The sequence below is a fragment of the Glandiceps talaboti genome, chromosome 16 (assembly GCF_964340395.1).
Source record: "Glandiceps talaboti chromosome 16, keGlaTala1.1, whole genome shotgun sequence".
NCBI classification, from domain to species: Eukaryota; Metazoa; Hemichordata; class Enteropneusta; family Spengelidae; genus Glandiceps; species Glandiceps talaboti.
Window position 1 is genome coordinate 4,949,508 of NC_135564.1, and position 25,853 is coordinate 4,975,360.

General features: G+C 36.0%; 1 protein-coding gene across 1 annotated transcript in view; it reads left to right on the top strand.

Annotated features, from left to right (window-relative positions):
• Positions 1-1,234: 1,234 nt before the first annotated feature.
• Positions 1,235-25,853, top strand: part of LOC144447701 (atrial natriuretic peptide receptor 1-like) — a 34,744-nt gene continuing 10,125 nt past the window's right edge. Inside the window, exons 1-9 of the mRNA XM_078137779.1 lie at positions 1,235-1,934; positions 16,234-16,535; positions 17,115-17,250; positions 18,470-18,564; positions 18,946-19,084; positions 19,267-19,351; positions 21,194-21,302; positions 22,097-22,165; positions 24,707-24,787. Coding sequence (XP_077993905.1) covers positions 1,235-1,934; positions 16,234-16,535; positions 17,115-17,250; positions 18,470-18,564; positions 18,946-19,084; positions 19,267-19,351; positions 21,194-21,302; positions 22,097-22,165; positions 24,707-24,787 — 1,716 coding nt within the window. The remainder of the gene's footprint in view (positions 1,935-16,233; positions 16,536-17,114; positions 17,251-18,469; positions 18,565-18,945; positions 19,085-19,266; positions 19,352-21,193; positions 21,303-22,096; positions 22,166-24,706; positions 24,788-25,853) is intronic.

The following is a 25,853-nucleotide window of genomic DNA, read 5'->3' on the forward strand; positions in this document are numbered from 1 at the left end:
AGTGTATCAGGTGATAATTAATTGAATGACATGTTCTCCTTGTTAAAGAAATATAAGTTCATTTAATATAATAGTTAAATATCAATTATGTCAACCTTTACAAACAACCCATCTTTAGTAATTGTCATTCTTTTAATAAGTGTGTCAAGATTAAAGATTAATTGATTAACCAATGCAGAGCATAACATGTTTTTATTGTAAAAAAAAAAAAAAAAAGGCTGGACGTAATTTGTCACGGAAAGGCACTACTTTACTCAATGAGAACACTCCTAAAAGAAGAACTCATTGGAACATAACAATACGGGAAGAGATTTAGTACAGTACTTACGTCTTTCTATTCAAGACATTGAATGCATAGTTACAGGAGGAAATAACAAAATATGGCAAAGTGTAAGAGAGTATTTCTTTAGGAAACACGATCCCCTATTTTGGACTGTATTTTGACTATTCAGAATTGAGTAAGCTGTTACTTCAGGGCAACCATCCTTAAGACGTGTGAATTGTATGTCGCTATTGAAAACCAAACAACTGGTGCAAATGTACTCGTTTGATGGTAATATTTTTAACACTGTACACAAAGTCTTGGTTCCAAATAAAACACTCTACCCTTTCTACATAACAAACGCTGTCAGGCAAAACTAAAGCATTCTATTATAACCTCTATTTAGTCACCAAACAGAGATAGCAAATTGTGTGTATGATCATAGACCCTACACCAAGGTATATAATTCTGTCAGTATGTATGTATGTATGTATGTATGTATGTATGTATGTATGTATGTATGTATGTATGTATGTATGCATGCGTGTGTGCGTGTGCGTCAGGGATTATATGTCTTTGGAACCTGGGGGGGTGGGGTCAAAACTTTAGGTGAATACCTACTGAGAAGTTGTCGTAGAAAATCATACTTTAAAATATACGTATTATGAATCATGCATTCTGGTTTAACATCACGTGACCTTTTTGTCGCTGAACAAGTCATATGACAATTTTGTTTGTGCCTCGGAGTGAGCATTGTTAGTTAACATATTGCTTACGTCACAAAGTCATCTAGATATTCACCAAGGGGCTGTTATCATCAAACACCGTTGAGCAGTGAGAGCGGAGTTCTAATGTGACGGTAGATCAACTATTGAGTTTACAAGATTGTTGTAGGTACGAGAATCAGATATGTTGGTTGATATAGTTCTAATGTAGTTATCTGCATTGCTGTTGGCTCGAAACAGTTAGAAGATGTCGTGGTACGCAACTGTACGTATATTCGCCATCCTATTTTCCGAAGTTACTATTTTATTTATTGCAACACTTTACCCAGTGCACAGTGAAGATTTTCGTGTATTGATTACACTCTCTGACTGGGAAACAGCACCGTTCAGTAAAGGACGCACGGGCGCTGCTTACTTCATCGCGCTTGATAAGGTGAACAGCGACAAGACTCTGCTTCCTGGACACAGACTGACGCACACCCTCTTTAACTCCACTGGATATGAGATAGATACCATGAAAACGATACTGAATTTAACACTGATAGAAAAGTACAGTGCTTTTTTCGGACCCGTGTATTCTGTTGAAGCTGAACCTATAGGAAAATTGGCAATGGTGTGGAACATAGCATACATGTGTAGTAGCTGTCTAGATGACATGTTCCTACTCGGTAGATCCTATCGTTATCAGACTATGATCCGATCAATGGGCACGTTCTGGCAGTTCGGAGAATTCTTCACAGCAATATCTGTCCAGTTCGGGTGGGATCGTATTGCTGTCTTTGTTGAACGAAACACTAGTAATCCGGGTGCTAATTTTTTCGAACAACCAGCTATATCGCTAGAGGAGGCTGGTCTGGAGAGAAATCTGACTATTCTTGAGCGTGTTGAGTTCAACAAAAGCAGCAACATCAAAAAAATACTGATAAAGACAGCCAAAATTGCTCGCAGTAAGTAGTTATTCTTTATCTCAAGTGGTATATTTTTTCAAAACTAACCACCACGTTCGCTAAATCAACATATATTTGAGATTTTAAGGCCATAAAAAATTCGAGTGCACACTATCAATACAAGTCAATAACCAAGTCATGCTTGAAGAACATGAGGAAATTATGCAAATTTCAACATCAAATATGCAAGAATGCCTTCCAGCGACAATGAAAAGAATAACTGATTCAGAGTACATTAGCGTTTGATTACAAACATTCCGGTGTGTGACTGCAGTGTCTGTTTTGAAGCCATATACCACATACTGTATTTATTACCGTCTGTGCGTCTGTGTGTGTGTGTGTGTGTGTGTGTGTGTGTGTGTGTGTGTGTGTGTCTGTCTGTCTGTCTGTCTGTCTGTCTGTCTGTCTGTCTGTCTGTCTGTCTGTCTGTCTGTCTGTCTGTCTGTCTGTGGACATCTTAAGAATGCAAATTTCAAAATTCATGTAACTTGATACGTCCATCAACCATAACAAATCATATGTGTTTGATGTAGTTGCTTATATGTAGTTTTTAATTGTAATGTGTCATTTCCATAAGTAATTATTTCGATAATTGGGTAATATCTTTAGGATGCAAACTTTAACATTTCAGATAATTTATAGTACATGCATTTATGCTAAAGACGTACACGCGTCATTTGTAATTTGATGTTGTAACTTATAAGCTAAATAGTTAATTTGCATAATTAATGATTTTTTGATAATTAGGCAATATGTTAACTATGTAAGCTTCAAACTTCATATAGTTTCGTATCATTAATTTTTCAATTAAGTGGTACATCATGTATAATAGCTATAACGCGTCATTTGTAATTTGATGTTGTAACTTATAAGCTAAATAGTTAATTTGCATAATTAATGATTTTTTGATAATTAGGCAATATGTTAACTATGTAAGCTTCAAACTTCATACAGTTTCGTATCATTAATTTTTCAATTAAGTGGTACATCATGTATAATAGCTATAGTTCAGAATTTTACTTTCCAACAATGTGTGTAGGCTAAAAAATCTATGGTTTTACCCTTACAGGACATTCAGTTTAAATCTGGTAATGATAGAAATAATTCAATCACATAGTTTGTCATGCTAAGTTTGGGTCACCTTGCCACACATTGTACATTTCAGTTTTTTGTTCCTGTCTGTGTGCTTGGAGTTTCTCTTCTCAGATATATTGACTGAATGTACCATATTGGTGATAGCACCTGTTTATCTTGTGTACTTATCATAGTCGGCCTGTTTACTGCACTCCTATGTTATATCATTAGCTGTACGTTGTACCTCCAAGCCCTCATATCGGTTGAATATAATAATGTTAGCTACAATCCGGTCTGAGTTCGAACCCGCCCAGGACCGCTGGGTGTGATCATGGATGTATTAGGGGAGAATACAACCATGGTGTGATTGACTATTAACGAGGTCTGCATTTAGGAAAGGTGGTGCACGGGTTCAGGAACATGGTTTGGCCTGGAGAGGGGGGGGGGGGGTTCTCGTCTATTGGTGTTGTTCTGCTATGCAGCTCTGGTGCTGAACCCCAGCACTTTTACGGCAATTACATTACCAGACCCGGGGTTGACCCTACCAAACACCATGGCGTTGCAGAAATGGCATGATTTTCCAGTGTGTGATACCAGGTCCTGTTATATTTGCCTCTTAAGTCCTATCACCAATAGGAAAGATAGCATCGAATAAGACTGTAAGTTTGAGCTATCTTTATTTTGTGTTCATACAATAAGACTAAGAATGTAACCCAAGACAAATTTGAAAGATGCTATATTTTAACAGCAGAGGCTTGGAAGTTGTAATCTGCCACTGTGCAATGTATATCTTCTCGCACTGCTTTGTAGGTGGGACACATTAATCAGAAAAATAAGTATACTTTGCTATGTGTGATAGTTTATTTTCAAGATATCCTGGACCTACTTTTCAACACTTTCATTATAGGTATCTTTAGTTTGTCCCAATTTACAAATTTTCATTTCAAGAACAATGGTAAGCAAACCAAGAATGTAATTATATCTAAAGATATGTAATTTAATATACCTCATGCCACTATAATAAACAAATTACTTACTTATATCCGGGATGCTACGAAAAACATGGTTGTAAAGCACCCCCCTTTAGGAAAAAGGAGCAGAAATCGATCAAATATATACTTTATATTCTTGTAACATAAACAAACCATTCCCGCATTCAATTTGCCGTGCAAAGACGTTACATAATCACCTGATACTCACCATAACCAACGTTTGGAATGAATTTAATGATTGTAGATCATTATGAAATGATATTTTTGGAAGCAAGTAAGAAAAACATAGGAGAGTTGATATCACTTCCTCTATTCAAAAAGGTATACTTCACAACATGAAATTGAATTTTTACGACTAAAATATTTCCCAGGTCCCTTGATTCGAGTGTTTTTGCTGCGCGGTAACTTACGACTTTTATGAGTAATAAAGATCACGGTTTGATGACTGTTGACAATAACATTCGGTAGCAAGGTAGTTTCACGGAATTACCTTGCAGAGCTTCATTCGACTCTAGAGTTCTGTGTCTTCGTAGATTAGATCATATCTCGGTACATGTTGTGAAATGTTAGGCAGCCATTCACGAGCTTCTACTACAATGATAACAACCGATACAGACATTTTTAAATACATGATACTGTCAAGCAAAGGCCTACATGTATGCAGGAAACTGATTGGCATAATTATTAAATCATTATATTATGACATGTGTAAATTTTCGTTAGCGTTTAATAATAGTGCTGTTCTATTTTGAAGTGACAATTATCTGATGAGGCATACATTTTAGTCACAATCATAATAGAACACTGCGCAGCTTTTCAAGATCTGTGTACTACTTTGGAAATGAGCTCAATGTGACTATGACGTCACATATGCTTGTCAAGCAACAGTTTATGTAATCGAGTGCCTTCGGGTATAGAGACAAACGAAGGAAATAATAAACCCGTAGAAATAAACAAATGGGTCAATTTAGACAATTGTAATATGTTTTAATTTTATTTCTTCATTATACCGAGACATGCACATAAAGAGGGACATAATTACAAGGAACAGACTGATTATTTTTGTCATAACAATACCCAAACCTCATTCCAGGATCAAATATTGCGAAATGTAGAGCATGTGGGAGAGTTAATCGCCAACTCCTGCTATGCGCCTATCGTTATATACGAAATCGTTTTTCTCTTACTATGAGATCAGAATGAGTCTTAGTTTTATCTTATCATGTCTTTCATGACTAATGGATTAAGGCACCATAGCTTGTCGTATTTTTATATTTCTACAGTTTAATTTCTCAATTTCACTACAATTTCGAAAATAAAACTGCAAAAATTAATGACAATTATTTCCATTCCCCCTTTCCTGTTAGCTATTGATACACATATTTATCTGGTAAATGTAATTTGTAATTTTATCATTATTAAAATGCGTTTGTTGTTATGTTTTAAAGGGGCGCAAGCTGAGTTTATACGTACTTGGGCACAGCTTTTGCTACAATTTTAAAAGGTAATCGCAGTATTAATGTACATGCTGAAGTATACTTAACCACCACTTGGAATTGACTGAACTCAAACCTGGTATTAAGATATACTACAGTAACTTATAAATGATCCGATGACGTAATTGATCATGCGTATCAAGAACATGTTCAGGAAATCCGTACTATGCAATCAACTGTTGACAGAAGACAATCGTAATGTTATACATTTGTAGAATACACGAATCGACATTAACATTATATAATACTGCATGTAGTTTTATTTTAAGTGTGTACATAGCTTATAAACTCACCTTGTGCCACGTTTGATGTTGTTTAGTCTGATTTCTGAATTTCACCACAATTTCACAAATTATAAAATAACAAACATGGTCCATTTTGGGAGTCATACTTTAACATTTTTAAAGTTCGATTTCTGAATTTCACAATGAGCTCGACAATAAAACAGCAAAATGTATAGTTGCAACTAAACTTAAGCTCAAATAAAAATTGAAAATATAGCAAAGACACACGATAAATTATAAAGTTATATAAAAAAAGTTATAATCTTATCGATTTGGTTATTGGATTTCACTTTTTTTTTCGACCAAAAGCAAAAATAGTTGTGAGTCCTAAATTTTGATATCAATCTTACTTTTCCTTTGGCAGTAAGAATTACTGGAAGATTGCCATTAGATTGTCATTCAATTATAGAACATTTTGCAATAATATCACTTTAGTAAATGTTATATCCAGCAAACATCATCCTATATTCATTATTAAGGAACGCCCTCAAGCACAAATTAGTATCGTTCATCGATTGATTTGTTGTTTTATACTAGTCCACTTCCGTGTGAACATTGAAACGCGATTCATATTACACAAATGATTGGTTGTACGCTACATATCGGATTCAAACCTTCCCTCCAGGCAGTTATCTGACAAGACAATCATTATCAATTTAAACATTTTCAATCGAAGCAGCACCTATTGACTGTTTTAATTAAGAAACATCTGTCTTATGACGATTTGTATTTATTACGTACATGGGCGAAAGCAGTAGGCATGTTCCTTGCAATATTTAGATGACATCTAAGGTTACATAGAGGTACCGTGAATAAGTTAATGATACGCAAACATATAATTGATATGCAACTCAGGATAATTTGCATTTTTATCGTATGCAACGAGTAATTGATATTCTTATTCTATGCCAGATCAATTTGAAAATAAATCATTTTTAAATCAGAGAATTGTTTATGTGCATTGAAATTGAGTTACACATCTAAAATGATGTAATCCTGGTCAGCATCCAAAGCAAAACGTACATATTTAAGATGTTATATAAATGAGATCATTAATAAGCTAATCAGATTTGATCAGCTGTGAGTTCTTCATTGCAGAATTAAACCTATCTATTACCTTCCATCTACACTGTTTTTGTCAACGTACAGAGTTTATTTGGTGCCAATTCAGCAATATCTCGAATTCAGCCTTATATAACGGATATATGTTGTCGGACTGAATGTAGATTATAAAAAAACAAATATAGCCCAATCTTATCCGTAATATTTTAAAATCCACATTCATTTGATATCTTCACACATTTTAAACTATGTACGATAATTATTGTTTTAGCGTGTAAGTTTTGTGACTGTAAATACATAAATTTCATACATACATACATACATACATACATACATACATACATACATACATACATACATACATGAATGCATGCATGCATGCCCGCCCGCCTGCCTGCCAGCCGGCCGACCTACCTACCTACCTACTTACCTAACCCCCCCCCCCACATACACACACGTGTCTGTTTCTGTGTGTACATCGAAAATCGTTGACAGTTCTTGAAGAACAATTGCCCAGAAGTAAAATGAGTAAAGAAACACACTAATGGCTAGCACTAATACACGTACGATAATAAATAGATTAAATCAACATTACATAATACATGTTACGATTTCTAAACTTATGTTTTGAAGTCAAGTGAAAAGTTGAAAAGTCTGAAACAGGAATTAAAATGTAACGTGTGTCAGATTTAAACAGTTTGAAACTATTATAGCTTGGAGCAGACAAGGTAATGGTGAGCGATAGTAAATGCACATTTACTTATAATTACGAAGACTATTGCTGCCATGTAAGTCAATATACTTGTAATGATGTAATACTGTTCACTAACACTTAAACTTGTGATATATGTGAACGACTAATGATTCTATATTCATGTTATTGATCAATGTCAGTTGTGTGAGATCTCCAGAGTTTTAGGACTTGCACTTAAATGCAGAAGTGATGATACGGAGTACATCTTCGACTTCAGTTGCTATGGCAATTGAGTTGTCAAGCACAAATAATCGCGAAAATTATACAGCTGAGAACATGTTCGATGTAATAATAGCGATCTAGGAAATCTTCTATAATACCTCTACAAACGATTTCACGACAGTAATAGCCACTATAGATCAGCTGTCATGAATAATTATAAATGTATGTAGTTTTTGTAATAAAGGTTTGACGCATATAACGACAAATGGTGGATATATGGCCCCATCGCCGGATTTTGTCACTATAAAATTCTCTCTCTCTCTCTCTCTCTCTCTCTCTCTCTCTCTCTCTCTCTCTCTCTCTCTCTCTCTCTCTCTCTCTCTCTCTCTCTCTCTCTCTCTCTCTCTCTCTCTCTCTCTCTCTCTCTCTCTCTCTCTCTCTCTCTCATGTACGTACTTTACAATTGTGACGTTAATTCTTGATACTAGTATACGACAAGAATAATTCCAATGGTGCTGAAACTAGGACGAGGAAATAATATTTTCTTTTGATCAATTCAAGGGAGAGAGAGACAAATATTCAAAAACGACTGAAAAACTCTGCTTAATGACACACCATGACGATATATTACAGCCTGTCCTTGCTGCACTGCTTTTGTGTTTTCGTTGAATGTGAAGACACTCATGTTTTTTTTAATATGTCATCTGTCGTCGGAAGTCTCCACAGAAACGCTACGTACTCTTTAGGGAACCACTTTTAGCTAAAGCTATCTTTTGTGAGTATACCAATTTGGCATTTTAGGGTGTGTGCGAAACAAGGTATTGTAACAAGGTATTGACTAAGTATTTATTACAGATTGGGGATTTGTGCACGTCCATGTTTAAAAGAAGCGCAGCGTGAAGCGTGTATCTCATGAAAAGACATTCACTCCCCTTATCAAAATTGCATAATTCCCAACTTCATTTTTAGATAAGCGCTCATCTCCAGCAGCGCAAATGACAGAAACCTAGAAGATAGTCCAGTGGGACAGTTTTTGTGATGTCATTTAAATACGTAATTTGTTTCTCTGTTGGCCAAAAAGACAAGAAGCCTCCAGGAGATAAATAAAGTGACATTTCTAAAATGACTGCTATTGTTCTGAAGTCCGTCGTCTACAAAAGATGATAAAAAGACTTTGGTGAGATACATTTCTATAACTTGGAACTTCTACATCTTGGAACAATCTTTCGTTTAAACGTAGTCACTTTATTATGTTGATTATCATTAGGAAAGTAAACAAACTTGAAGCTTTAAAAAACCCATGTGTAATGTTATCAGCAGAAACCTGTTTCTACTGCACTTTGAAAGAATAGACATATTTATCACTTTTCGTAAAGGAACCTGCTGTGTGCATTCTGTCTCTGTTATTTTCAGTCTGGGGTTGAAATGTGTATATTTTTGTGTCAAAAACATCATGTCCCATAAGGGAAACACCAACTTGAAGCCAACATCATTTCTAGTGCTTGATGTTTGTACGCCTGAAGGTGCTCGTTAAAGCATGATGTGTGTTAACCCTGCCTTCTTGTCTTCGATGTAATCATCAAATATTCAAAGAATTTTCTCAATAAAATAAATATTTCAGGAAGTTGATTGGTACCATTTCATAGTTTAAGAAATGTTTCGATTGACCACTATGATATGGATACTTAGTTTGGATTTGTTTTGAAAATGAACAAAACAACTTTACTTTTGTTTAATATTGTACGTACAGGAAGCGATTTGTAAACAAACTGAGTAAACGAATGATGTTTAACGATCCATATCAGAAATGATATTTTGTTTTAAACGTCATCAGCAGTGACTGATTTGAAGCTTAGCATAGGTATTAAACATTATCTAAACATAGGAATGTTTACATGTTTGATTCTTGGTTGCAAGAGGGTTAGGGCGAAGAGTCCATGCCAGATGCAACATGCCAAGTCCTTTTTATTCATTATATCCACTCTTTGACTAATACAGTATAATCAGTGCATATTTAGCCTTTTATGACCGCGTGCTGATTTAATTTTCGTAATCAATGGGAGCATAGTACAGGTAATAACGAATACGTGCCTAGAGAAGCAGAGGAATAATTCGAGATTTAGGAAACCCTCACCATCAAAGTAGGTTGACGCTATTAATGACGAGCTCTTTTGATACAGTACGACGAAATATCCAAATCCGAAACAAAACGTCATCTGGCTCGACAACAATCTTACCAACATTGCTACATTTCATCGTCTGGCCAGACAGATATCCCTGAGACCTTGCTAAATCATATTGTCTGCCTCAACAAAAAATAAACCCGTTATGTTATCATCAGGCATGACATGACAGGAATTTATGTACAATTGTTGCATTTTACTCACTGTCTCATAAATATCAGAATGAACGCGTCAATATTAGATTTGCCTTCACGTGTTGTTCTTGTACATTAAACTGATAATGGTAGCCCAACGTCGGCGAAAGCAAAGTGAAGTAATGTTGGTTAAGATGTCGCTTCAGACAATTAAAGAAGCAAGACGTAGCAATATCGGTAAGAATTTGTCAGACAAGGCAACGCCATATTAAATGAATAGAATTGTTATTTCTTGTGAAAGCCAACATGTTTCCAATCTATACCTCGTACATGATATGCAAATAACCACTATATATAATGATACTGGTGATTACCAATGTTGAGCCGTATACGTTGAATAGACACTCTCCCAAGTCTATGGTTGCGCATATGCGAGTAAAGAAATCTCTTGTTAAAGCACTTTAGCTACCCACTATTAAATTAAAGTATGCTAAAACATACATCATAGCTTTGCTAAAAGACATTTATGTATTTATAACCCGAATGCATTGTATTGCCACTTTATAAGCGACGTTTGTCCCATGAGAAATTTCAATTGCTTGAAAATTCAAATGTTGAACAAGTATTGTTCACGTGTCAGCTATTACCAGGGTTTACATCAAAAGTAACGTTTTCATAGAAAGTAGTAATATTTCACGGTATTTCCTTTTCAAAACACAACCCACTCACTGTAGTAACAAGACTTCAATATCTAACATAACCACACTGTTGAATTTGATAATGCATACACCTTTCCCTAATATAGGTGATGCTTTGAGATTATTCAGGTATAAAATAAGAAGATTTTCTTTACAGCTTAAGTTAGAAAAACCCATTAATACTATAGCTCGTTATCTCAAAAAGCACCTGCTTTATAATTATTGACGTATATATAGTTTGTACAATTTGATATCACAAGATTTTACAAAGCCTTGCTACCTCTTCATTCAGGAGTCGTAAGTTGCAGCACTTATGACAAACTGAAGGAGGTGTACACTTTTAAGAACATTTGAAAATGAGTTTTCACACCACATTTAAGGAAAGATTTAACTAGATGTAATAAATAAAAGTGTGAAGTACGTGTGACTGCAGATCTGAATAACGTATACACGTAATAGGAAATGACAAAAACGTTGACGTTTCCTTTGTATCCAACTGTTATTATTTTGCCAACCTCACCTCTCTGAGTCTGGAGTATGTGTTAGTATGTATTCAACTATAGTCAAATGAAATCTTAATGATTATCTTGACACCTTCATCAATCCTTTAAGTTTCATATTGTACTAACTTGAACAGTTTTGTTACAAAACCGTATTGTGTAGACTTGTAGTATAACGTATTATTAAAATGCATACTTATTTTCGAGTAGCGAGAGACATGAGTCAACAAGCGCTGTGTAATTGGTGACTCACATTAGTGACTCATGCTGTAACAATAGTATCAATCAGTATTTAAAATGTATACATGGGTTACCTTTACGTTAGAGTAACGCCCGAAACCTGCGAAGTTCCTCTCCTTCTGTGTTTTGTTGTTGTCGCTGACATCACTTGTCTTGCACACACGCATATTCAGTTGAAAGACAATAGAAATAAAATCGCTCTGAGAGAAGGTTAGGTTAGGAGGGTAGGTTAGGAGTCATACTGGACTATTTCATCCAAGCCATCTTTAGGTACGGTTTCTTATGTTCTCACTAAAAGTTATGGTTATTGCTCGAGTTGAAGCTCTGATCAGAACACACATGTTTATCGTAGATATTGTATTCCACAGCTGCAAGCCGAAGTCATGAACACATAGGACAAAGAATGTAAAGCTAGTGTGTTACTTTCAACATTTAACCATATCCACAGCTGCAACAAAAATGTATACTTTTTGAGTGCTATTGAAATAAACTTGATTGTGAAGTTTAGTAAAACAAACCCTAGCAAGAAACTTTGGGATACTAATTCTAAAGAAAGACATTTCTTGGCAGCAGCGATGGCAAAATGAAATAATTGAATTACCTAATATTTTGATTAGCAAAACTAGCGGCCCATTTCTTGAAAGCGCTATCGCATTCATTATCCAAGATGTCCATATTCATTTTATTTTCACCAAAGGTTGCAAACTTTCTTTGAAATGTCTTTGATAACGTTATAATGCACAAAATGCACAACTTACGATAGTCATAACTTATGGCTTCAGAAGTTAATATACAGCTGCAACACTTTTTGTAGTTGGCCATTATTTGATGCTTGGAAGATATGTACACCTACAACCTTAAGGCTTACAACCATAATATGTCGACTCAGTCTAGAGAATGGAATATGTGAAACGTACTGAATATATTGGCTGCCACCTTCCTCTTTCTGGTTCATTCAGCAACTGTTACAATACACCACATACTTCCTGGTCCGTGAATTGACGTACCTTTAAACGCAATTAATCGTCATGCCAAAAATATCCCCAAAACAGACTTAGGGATGCCTCTATGTACAATTATCCAAAAGATGCATGATTGACCGACTACACTTATGCAGAATCAAAGCTACCGTCTTGCCTTTCTAGTAACATATTGTGATATCGTGTGATTAAGACGGAAAGGGTACTTTAAACAATCATGGTGCAGACATACTTAAGTTTGCATTGCATCTGAGATTGTATACATAACAGCAAGGTCATTACACTTCAATTAAGGTGTGCTTGTCATCAAATCAAACAGAACGCAGGAAAAATACAACAGGGGACTTGCCATGTATTTCTACACAAAACTTATACAATGGAGACAGGGTTGATGTTGCCTTGTATAAATGGACACATGATATTTTACAAAAAAAACAAAACCTTTCTCTCAAAATAAACTGCACAGGGATGTAGAAGCTGATAGATAATAATGTAAAAGTAACTGATTCAAATGTTACAAACGTTATATCCATGTGTAATCATTTCAGCAGAAGCTGTTTCTTCTCCACACTGTTACACACAAGAAAGCTTTATCAAAAGGATCGTGTTGTGTGTAGCGGCTCTGTTATTGTTGATTTGGAGTGCCTATCTTTAAGTAACACATATCGTCAAACACCATACTTATCCTGTTTCCGGTCTAGATGTCAGGTCTTAATACATACTGATGATCGATGACGCCTACTTACTATCATGGTGTCATTTAATCATAAGGTGTAAATATTACAGAAAGCATAAGAACTGTTGAACGATTACCTCTGCGAACTACGATTTCGTTAAAGTGTTTATTGTCACCCAGAGTTTATTCCGATTGATTTTCAGTATATTTATAGTTCCCTTAGCTTGTTATATAATCGTTAGACGAAATATATCTGCTGATGATATTCATTTACATTTTATTGGACAAAATGTTTAAACGACAACAAACGATTTTAACGATCAATTGTTTTATATCTAATTACATAAAGTGTGAAGCAAAACATGAGTGTCACAAGTAACCCAATGTTGATTAAACATCCATTTGACCCAGGGTGAAAAGAGAACTTAAGCAGGCAGGTAATTCGAGATATTCGAAACCTGCACATGTAAGTGATACCTACACCGAAGGCTTCACCTTTTCAACCATGAATCATGCAACATGAATCTGTCAATTCGTAAGCATGTCTTTTTGCTTTCTATTTTCAATAGATGAAAGTCATGTATACACATTTACGTGTTCCTAATAACGACATACTCTGGGACAAATCGTGTATAAACTTACTTCTCATTTAATATAAGCTTCAAGCGTTATACTAGTTTGGTTTTGTGATTTCTGTCAATGATTATTATTATGACTTCTCTCACATCTGTAAAAGAGTGCTCGAGTGCAAAAACTTGATAAAATACTACACCCCCTCTGATTTGTTCTTGCACGTATAAGCTTTTCAATTCAGACAAATCTCACCAGTGTACAGGGTTTTGTGAAAACGTTCTTGTTATTTTAATCGATGGAATCTTACTTCTGCCATGTTTCTGGATACATATTTTGATTGGTTTAGATATCAATTATTTTTTTTGTAGAAGGAGATAGAAATTTTTTAAATTTTCAACGCTTTAAAAAAAAGAAAAAAAAAGCATCAGCATATTTGCAAGAAAATTAAGCCCCGGCTAAGACTTCACCACAGATATTTGAATAGGTGTAGCAAAAATATATTACCCAAGTTGGTGATTACTTTCTTTAAAATAGTTGAAAAATAGTTTATATTTTTCTTAGCATCAAACACCCGATGAAGGACGCGTAAAATGTCCTCTGCGGTGTTCATTTGATGTCTGTATGGTGAGTTTAATTCACTTAAATAAAATGTAGCAAGAAACTGTATTCATTCAATCTTGCTATCTTAAAGTGTAGCATGTCCCGTTTCCTATTGGTTTCTGCTTTGTTGTAGCAAACAGAAAAGCTGCACAGTGTTGTGAATTTGATTATAGTAAGTTGTGTATACAATCTCATGCTGATAAATCTTGGTATGTTTTGTGATTTGTCTGTCGCACGAGGACATTCACCGACGACGTGAATTCCTGTCCGTTTTACGCCGTTTTAAGCAATTTATCACAGCAGCGATTTCTACAGCTACAGCCTAATTATATACTCTTACACAATATGGGGTGATAATGTTTTTCACATACAGTACCTTTTGTTGAATTTCATTCAGAGCGATCTCAAACCATAAAAGTCTGTATAAATGTTATGTGTTCGGTGAAAATAACAATATAAGCAGGTTTGATGTAACTTGATATTGCATATAAAATCTCGACCAAAAAATCAACTAAATAAATAAATATGACACAACACTTTTTAAGTTTTCTAACGAGACCCGATCATGAGAATATTGCCATTTTGTTCAAAAGCCTGCATTGCCGCAAGTCAGATTTCCGCAGCTCCTTGACTTTCATATTTTTGCTAACGTCCTTAGACATTTAAATCTAGGGCTGGTATCAAGGTACACTTGCTACCCCTATTGTTAATCACCCCTCAATCTCTACCTCCTCCAACCCTGTCTACTCTTTGGTAACATTGTCTCTCATCTTCCCATTCAAGGCACACATTATGAATAAACATTGCCCAGCCACAATTCACGTGACGCCTGCAAATATATACTCTGTATAGCAAGACTTTGTATCAACGATCATCAGTATCGTGATCCTGGTTAACATTTGGAATAACGCTCTTTCCCGCCTAGGATTTTGACGACAATTTTGTCAGTTTTCGCACATATCATATCTTGTTCGATTCGGTCTGGAATCTAATAGATTTATGCTAATATGGCAAAAAATTGTCTAGTTATTCACCACTTTTTTTTTTTAAATGGGTAAATTTATTCCCTTATTTGTGTCTATTAAATGTGTCTGCTCGTGTAAGGTGTATCGATTAGAACTGATAATTAGTTATCACATAGGATTGACAGACTGAGATATTTAGTTTTTCCCTTGTGTGTGGAGTATATTTCCCAAACCATGAAAAAGCACTCGATTGATTGGGCTCAAAAACACATCTACTGCAAATGGAAAACGGTGTATTTCTGGTATTTATTTTATGCTTGGGGAAGCATTAATGCTACAATCTAGGTTGCAACTTAGAGTGTCCGTAATCTGTAGGCCCGTGCGGCTGTGAGTATCTGAGGAACTGAAATTCAAATTCAAATGAGCGAGAAAGCGGGAAATCACGACTTTTGCCACAGGCTAGTGTATTTACTCCCTGTGCTAAGATAGCCTTCGTGCTATGAATGGGTTTACGTTCATTTGACAATTTCATACGTGTGAAGAGTCACAGCTTCATTTGTTTTATCCGAGGATTACTGTCGTCTGTTACCAATGATGCTAAGACATGATATGTAATCCGTATTAGGGTGTTCATTTGGTAATCTCATTATATATTTAAAAGCAGAAAAAAATAGTAAGATAAAACATTAAGAGTGATGTATGTATGTATGTATGTATGTATGTATGTATGTATGTATGTATGTATGTATGTATGTATGTACTGTGTGTGTGCGTGTGTGCGTGCGTGCGTGCGTGTGCGTGCGCACGCCCGCCCTCGCTCGGTCACTCACTCATACTTATTTAAGTATTTCATTCTTGTCATGACGTAAACTAAGATTATATTGAATATCAAAATACTTATAAACCATTCTTTATTTTCCTTCCAGTTATATTCATATCGGCAAGAGGAGAAAATGTCCGGAAATTCATGCTGAATGCATATGATTTGGGTCTGACCAACGGAGACTACGCTTTCTTCTGTATTGAGTTCTTCAAACAAAAATTTCTATTTGGAGATTTCTCGTGGAATGGAACAGATGGGAGAAACGAAGATGCTAGGAAGGCATATGAAGCGTTGTTTATCTTGTCCTTCTATAAGCCTGACAATGAAGATTTCAGAGTATTTTCTGAGGATATGAAAACACGATCAGAGTTAGAGTTTGGCTATACGTATGGACATGATGAAGAGGTTTGTTATTTGGTTTATGTTTTGAGCTCAACAATTTACTTGTATTTCAAAAAAATATATGTTTTTGAAAAAAAAAATGTTATTGCTTTTATTGTTAAACAACAAACTGTCGATCATTAAACAAAGTACTATAAGTTGTTAACCTCTTTACTTTTTGATATGTAGTCAAAATTAAAGGTTGTTTCGTTGATTCCAGTATAGTTCGATGTTATATATTTTTTTAAAAATCTTGAAATTTGTGGAACTCGCTGTGGCCGGAAACTACCTCTTACATGTGACCAAATACACTGAGAGGAAAGTGCATAGCCGTGTGACCTCCACCGTTTGTTTAACCGCAATGTATTTACAGAAATCAGAAGAAAAATAACTCTTTAATTGCACTATTTCAAAACATCTTTTACTTGTCTTCCCCAGTGGTTTCTTTTATTCCTGGGATGAGTAGCACTTTAACAAGGTTCCTCGGCCAGGAAGCACATACATGACTCGGGAGTATTCGCTGATGTCTGATAATGACGTTGTCTTAAAATGAAACTGAAAAGAATCCTAATCGAGTTTTTCTGCTTCCTCTCTTTATTGCAGGTTTCGATCTTAGCTGGTATTTCTCACGACACGGTTCTCTTGTATGCAATTGCGCTTAATGAAACTTTAGCGGAAGGTGGAGATCCTTACAATGGCAAGGACCTCGTTAAGAGATTATACGGTAGAACATTTAAAGGTCAGTGTGGAATTTTGACACCTTTCCCTTCTAAATTCCAATCCTGCGACATATGTGTTAACCTATTTAGATTTCATATCTTGGTCGAGTTTTTATCAACCATTTTCCCGCTGATCTTTAGAGTATGTTGTCATCTCTTAAATTCTAAAGTAATAAGAACAGATACCCTCAAGTAATTTGCAAAATTAAATTACCCACTGCAGTATATTTTCTTTCTTTCCTTACATTTCAAGTTGCGATATAACTGTAATATTTACCACACATTTTCAGCTTGAAGTACTTTACAATATTAGTAGTCAAGCTTTGAAAATTCAATTACCAATTTCACTATCCTAGTGACCCCAGTCTGATGATTTGATCTTGACATTACACTTAAAGCGCTGAATTTCAAGTGATTTCCAGAATGACTCGTGAAATGAAATGAGATTGGATTCATTTGTACTTGGATGTCGTTGAATTTTGCACGAATGGATTCGGCATCCAGTTAAAGCAAATACTGTAGAAATAATGTACATGTATACAATATATAGTATTCAAGAGAAGGCTGATGTTTCCAGTTGACACAAGGTTTTATAACTCAAACGTATTGGTGTCCCAACGAAATATTATTCAAAGGATAACATGATGTGTACATTACACATTAGAGTATAAATGCTCAAACGAAAGAAGCAATATTAATAACAGCGGTCATAGGACAAAACAATAACGGTAAAAACAAAACAATAACAATATGTAATATTTCCATCATTATTGATTGAGTCACAGGTGTAAATCTAGGCATTATATTAGTTCATGTTGGTTGCATCATTTACTTAGTTATGCTGTTTATAAACTGCCCGATGACTGCTAATTTGATTTGACTATTCGGACTCCGGTTCGAGCATTTATTGACAGTTTTGTATTGTTTAGTGAAGTTCTTGCCATGTGAAACGCGGGAAATTTGACCCTTTGAATAATTTTAGCGAATTGTTCACCATTTGTTATGTTTATTTCTGAAGATATAAGAAACAAGATGTCTTGTTTATTCTTTTCTTGCATAAACGACATTCTGTCATTTTCGGACAAACAATTATCTGTATCTGTATAATGCTGTGAAAACATCCCAAAACGGATTATCAAATGAATAGATACGCGAATACTGGTAGCAACTTAGTACTAATGTTGAACAATTTACATGGCATCTACATAATTTATCATTTTTATTTTACTGTGTATCTAGGTATACAAGGTAATATAAGCATAGACAAGAATGGAGATCGAGATGCAAATTTCATGATGCATGATATGACTGACCCAGAGCGAGGCACATTTGAGGTGAGCATGTCAATCACTCCGTACTCTCTCACCCAGTAGTTTTGGACGATCTAAATTTTAAGCGGGGGAGGAAGGGTATGCTTTCGAATATAATGATATCGCACTTGTTTTGTTTTTTGTGTCTTAGTTTGATGGTCCCCTCGTTTTTTATATTTATTTACATGTTTTTTTTTTAATTTTAATAAGTAAACCCTTTAACACTTATTCCACTGCCTGTATGTACTTGAAGAGTGGAATTGGGTATTAAAGGTAGGAAGGAGAAGGAATGGAGAGATAATCAGAGACAGTTAGAGACAGAGATTGCGACAGAGAACGACATGGAGAATGAAAGCGTTCGAAAATAATGGCAGTTTCCGCATGCTTCTTATCTTCTTTCTTCAGGTTGTTGCTACTTACTTTTCTGACAGTAAAACATACCAAGAAATTCCTGGTCGATTCATTCACTGGCCTGGTGATGCCAAGGGACCACCGAAAGATGAACCCGATTGTGGATTTTTCAATGAGTTCTGTCCTAAAGAAGGTATGAAAGAGAGCATGTCATTGTAATCTCACTTATGAAAAGGCGAAACAGCAGAAATTTGTCAATAAAGTCTAATAATCCAGAAAACATCATGAGTTATATGTACACTGTCAGCTTTTCATTATTACGATAAACATCGCTTTTACTGTTGAGTAAAATGAATAATGTCTTTCTTGTTGCAGAACCTGTCAATCCTCTATACATTGTAGCATCGATATTTTCCGGGTTGATCATTGCGTTTGGAGGCATTATCATAATCATATACAGGTAATCACTGACAGCTGACAACCGCAACTTCAATACAAAACAATATTTATGCATGTGTACACCCCACCATCCATCTATCTACCCACCCACCCATGATGATTCGTCAATCCATTCATCAATCCATCCATCGATCCATCCATCCATCCACCCACCCATCCATCCATCCATCCATCCATCCACCCACCCACCCACCCACCCATCCATCCATCCACCCAGCCGTCCATCCACCCACCCACCCACCCACCCACCCACCCATCCATCCATCCATCCATCCATCCATCCATCCATCCATCCATCACCATATATTCATAGCAAATGTTTGTCAGTATGAAATGTTGACATCAAATGTTGAAATATACATTATTGAAAGTTATCACTTATCAAGCTCTACATCCCCATGGAGTCAAATTTCGTACTCGAAACAAAAATCCATGTAGCAGAATTATTAGACGTTGTCTAAAACAGTTAGCTTTTTAGTAATTATTGATTCCGGTGTTCTCAGCTACCACACCGTAATGGAAGACGTACAGGAAATGATTGCGGTAAAACACGGGTATCGGTTATCACCTTACCGAGTAATACAATGATCTCTAAGGCACTGCTGTAATCTGCTGCAAATGAGCCACATTTAGCCGATGGGACCGTCGAAGCGCCCAAAACGTCGAAAACAATCTAATACCCTGCAAGAGCTATTCATATTCTTGCATTAATACTCTCGATCTAACATAATAGCCTTTCCGCGGATAATTGAAGGAGTTGAAAACCAGATTGCTGACTTGGAACATGATTTCATCTCGACGATTTCTTTAGTATAATCTGATGTGATAATCACCTACTATCTCGTTTTGACATCTTCATATACCCTATAATCACTTTATGTCATAGGATAACAGCTGACCATATTTGTACCTTAGCCTCTGACAAAGCCCAACTCACCTGGAAAAATTCTACTACATTGATACAATAACGTTTTAAATTATATTGTATGTTTAATGACTATATGCGATATCTTGACATTTATTCAACAAGTACTCGGTAGCTTCATCATTTACAATACATAGTTACGGTGTCACTGTGAAAAAGAATTTACTGTAAATGCGCCTGGGAAATACAAATCTTATACTGTCGCTGTGCTCACGAAAATTCAATCCACCCTCTCTTCAAATCAAGAAAAAGATCAGGGGTCACCATATAAATGTCAGAAAAAGAGGTCTAAGTGACATCACAATTAATCATTTTCGAATCCTTTATGGCCTGTGTTAAATAGGAAAGGAAGTAGAAGATTACTGTTTTCTTGAAAATCAGATGTTGGCAGTCTGAAACACAAATCATAAACTTTTGATGTTGCTGGGCTAACGAAAAATCAAACCCATTTTCAATTAAGATTCATGGAAAAAATCTTGGGGCATCATACAAATATTTTTCAGAATCCAATATGGCCACCGAATCCAATATGGCCACCGAATACTGATCAATACGTAGTTAACTCTATGGGGAATTACAAGATTGTAAATTTCCTTGAAAACATGACGACGAATCTTCTAAAATTGGCTTTATTCTATTATTATATGTTTTTTAAAAAAGGCACAATCGTTTCAAATAGCAAAGATTGGAGATAGTTAAGAACGTTGATTTTAGGTGAAATTGGTCCCCAAAGTGGATTCCACCTTAAATGCAAATTTTACTACAGTATCTCGGGATATCAGCACAGAGATTAATCTATTTTGGAAAAAAAACATTTCAAAATGATTAGAAGTACAGTTTCACAGTATTTGGAATCGCACAATACATGCAGTGAGCTGATTAAAAACTTAATTGACCAGTTGATTTATTTCTGTGCAGAAAGTATAAACTGCAACAAGCTGTCGCTAATATGTTATGGCGGATAAATTTTGACGATCTTGTTCTACACGGACAGAAATTTGGTACATCGCAACAACCAGCTGCAAAGGTAATTAGTGGTTAAAATAAAGCATACAGTCAGGGGTCTTTGTGTTATGATATCAAGATAAATAATAATGTGGCATGTGGCAAGATGTCTAAATAAAGCTGGAACCTTTACTTTCTTGGGTATCATTTTGAGCGAGAGAGAGAGAGAGAGAGAGAGAGAGAGAGAGAGAGAGAGAGAGAGAGAGAGAGAGAGAGAGAGAGAGAGAGAGAGAGAGAGAGAGAGAGAGAGAGAGAGATACACACACAGGGACACAGATAGAGAGACAGACACAGACACAGACACCGACTCAGAGATAGACAGAGACAGACAGAGGACAAACAGACAGAGACAGAGAGAGCGACAGAGAAAGAGACAGAGAGACAGATAGAGAGACTGACATACCAACAAACAGACAGTCAGAGGGGGGGGACCAGAAAGAGATAGAGACAAACAAACAGACAGACAAACAAGGAGAAAGAGTTAGAGAAGTGTGAGAGAGTGACAGACAGTGAGCGAACGAAAGAAAGAGGTGAAAGAAGAGTGAAATGTGTCACCAATTCGATATTCAACGATAAAGTATTTGGTAGTACAGTAATTCATATGCATCCTGGACTGAATGTTAGTTTGACACCAACATCTACTTGGCTGACTCTGAACAAGTTGGATTTGAGTGTTTAATCTCCGACAACTGTCATTACCAGTAGTCGTACGCGTTTTTAACAGACATTTTAAATGTACCTACCTACCTATCATTACAACGTTGTCAGGTCATCAAAGCACTGTCAAAAACACGTGTGTTTTTTATTTTCCTTTAGACTTCTACAGTGTCCCTAAAATCAAACATAGATAATGATCATGTGTTTACCAAGACTTGCAGCTACAGGGTAAGTGAGTTCTTGTACTGCTATCACATCCTTGAAGCTTTAAGTGGGGTGTTGAAATGCATAGGAAGATCTAAGAAGTATACAGCCAAGCGGTATTCACGACGAAATATCACGCACACAATACTGTCTGATAAATCTCTCTCTAAAGATTGCATTTTAAAGTGTCTGCTGGGATGCCTACATGTTTAATGTCCATCTTATCCCGAGACATCACTGATAACAAAATACTACTTCTGACATGTGAATTTGACAACTATATAAATTCAAGCATGTTAACCCTTTATACAGTATTGTACCGTGTACAGTTGTATGGTTCAAAATGGAGAGAGAATTTTCTATCGCCGACAAAAAACCTTTTAGGTAGCACTCATCGAGTATTCGTCTTCATAATAGGCTATCTACTGGGTAGGTGAAATGACTCTACAATCATTGCAGAACGACCGTTACGTATACGGATGGGAGTCACAGGTCATTAATCTGCATAAATGCGAATGTTACATATATCCTTGTCACTAATGATGGTCACAAATATTTCTGAAAGTGAAAGTGAAAAAAACATCACTACTAATTCTTTACACGAAAAAAAATACTCGCACATATTATTTCAGATCTTGTTTATGCAAATTTTATAATTCTATAATTCAAGTATGTTTTGTCACCTCGAAGACACAAGATGTATTGTAGCCCCCGTTTCAGGCTGAATGGTCAACCTGGCAAATACTTCCTCTACTTTTCACAGCCTGAGAGCCGGTTATTCAAAACATGGTATTTTTCACTGATATCATGCATAGACGCTGAGTGGTTGAATGAGTCACATGATGCCTATAGTATTCTGATTAAGCCAAAGTATTAAAGATGACCTAGTTAGTTGTACAAAATGTATACGGAACTGTGACCGTTGTACAAATAATCTCGAATATGGACACGTGACATGCTATATTTATGCTGATTTGTCATCAGGGTAAACGGTTACATACAATAAGGCTTGGTCAAAAATACTGAGTTTAACGTACTGAGTTCACAGGCTTTGTGGCGAGAATGCTTGCCCAGATCGACCATCCGACCTTCTATGAAGGCCATGTGGATGTTGAGTTGTAAGCTAATAAAGTATTGAATATATACATACAATCATGCAGTCAACATAGTTATCTAAGTGTTAGAATGATGCTGTTACCAGGACCTAAGAACCACTTTACCAGATCAAATAGGATTGCCTGTAGATATCTAAACCAAAAAAACTTGCCGACAAATCCATTACCAAACACGGGTCACGTCACCTGTTACGACTGAGCGAATTTTCAGTGCCATGTAGGCGCCATTACTCTCACTTTCCCAGGCGATTATCCAGAAACAAACTATACTTTGACACCACTCAGAGACGTATAAACACCTACACGATACACAAGATTACATTACTCGGCGACACCTAACTGAAATACAAAAGATGATGAAATGGTGTGGATTATGTATAGAAAAGTGTCGACGATTTTCTTTATTTTTCTTCTACTCACCACCTTCAGGCAGAATAACATAATTACATGTATGTATATTCTCGATCTCATGGATGCCTGCTGTTGATTGATTCGGAGCATGCAGCTTGAAAACGCAAACGTGTATCTAGTAGAGTAACGTTAGTAGCACACACACACACACACACACACACACACACACACACACACAGACGGACAGACAGAAAGACAGACAGACAGACAGACAGACAGACAGACATGCAGGAGATGTAGTATTTTAAGGAAGGTATGTACTAATACACTAAAAATTTAAATGATTCAAGATTGAGGAAGATCAAGAAATACTTCCAAAGCAACGAGTTTCTGTGAGGTTGACATTTGCGTGTGTTATTAGGTCTATATTCAAATATTTACAATTTAGTTGCCTTCTGTGTCGTATGTGGTAATGTTATATACAGTTGGAGAGAGAGAGAGAGAGAGAGAGAGAGAGAGAGAGAGAGAGAGAGAGAGAGAGAGAGAGAGAGAGAGAGAGAGAGAGAGAGAGAGAGAGAGAGAGCGAGCGAGAGATGGACAGACATAGATAGATAGATAGATAGACAGACATAGACAGACAGACAGACAGACAGACAGACATAGATAGACAACCATAGAAAATGTGAGTGTGTGAGTAAGAGAACGCACAAGAAATAGCTGAAACGCTATTAGCAACTACAAAACGTAAATCATATACAATTTTCAAACGATATAATTTTGACTTTTCCCATTTTACAGTAAAGCTAGGTTATTTTCTCCCTTTTAAAATTCACACTAAATGATAGTTTTTACTAAATACGGTATATATAAAAACGTTCAAGCTTATAAATACACCACGGCAATAGCATCCCCCTGTCGTTTAGAAACACTAGGTTACATTGTAAGTACACGATGAACAAATAGCCATGAAACTACTTCGAACAATCTTAGTTCCTTAGGGGTTGTTGTAATTACATATAGACACGCGTTATCCGGAGTCAATCTTTACATCACCCGATTACTGAACGAAATCAAGGTAGTTCTCTTTTCTCCTCCACAGGGAAATGTGTATGCTATCAAGTTCCTTAAGACAGGTAAACGAATTGCATTAACTCCCCTACTGCTTCTGGAACTAAAGCAGGTAAGATTAAACTAAAGTTTAATATAATCTGGATACCACCTTCTGGATTGACGAACCAAACACAATGCTAAGATTTGCGCACATTGTCAACACAGTTTTTTTTGGTGTGTTACTAAAGTTTATTGTGTCAATGATAATTAAGTCAGGGAGTAGGGTTTGGCAAGCTTTGTCGTTATTTAATTGAAATAACATTTTCAATTTTTGATGTGTAAGATATTTTCTATGGAGATTATTTTTTTTTAGGCATTACAGATAAGGTTGAGTTCATTGCTGTGAAATACAGATTTACTGGTGAACCGCTTATATACCTGTGAATCTTAAACTTCACTGCTACAGCCTACATCTAGTAAATTATGTATACCTTGACACCCATAGAGCATAGAACTTAGACATTGCAGCTCCCCCCCCCCCCGCTTTCGCCCGTGGGGGCGTAAACAATGTTTACGAAGTAGTCATATCTCAAAAGGGGTTGCCATGGTGTTTCACCTTTTGTTTACATACAGATAGGTACATTTCAACTTCAGATTACAATATCAGAAACATAGCACACAACTTAGGATTCTTTCCTGACATTAAAAAGTGGTAATCATTGTTATTCTTTCACAGTGCAGTTGCAACAGGTTTCGAGTGAAACGATGACACAATGAATTTGATTACCATGAACTGTTTTACTTTCCTACTGGCTTGCCTGCTTCTACATCCCAACATTTATAATTGTAATTTTTATTCATCGAATGTGTGTAAAGGATCGCGTCTCGTGAGCAAAACACCAAGGCATCCTTATTTCTCCTGTACCATTTTACTTTCTATAATATTCATTTCATACATTATAAATTATACATGAGCCTAATGAACTTTAGTTGACGTTGGGGGTGTGTATAGAAATGTCATATGAAACACTAAAGTAACCCCGTTTGTGTGGTGTCTGTGTATCATGTAGCAAATACGCTTAGTACTGTCTGTCTGTCTGTCTGTCTGTCTGTCTGTCTGTCTGTCTGTCTGTCTGTCAAACAATGTATGTATGGGTCAAGAAATATCTTCATTTTGAACACATGACGCTATTATT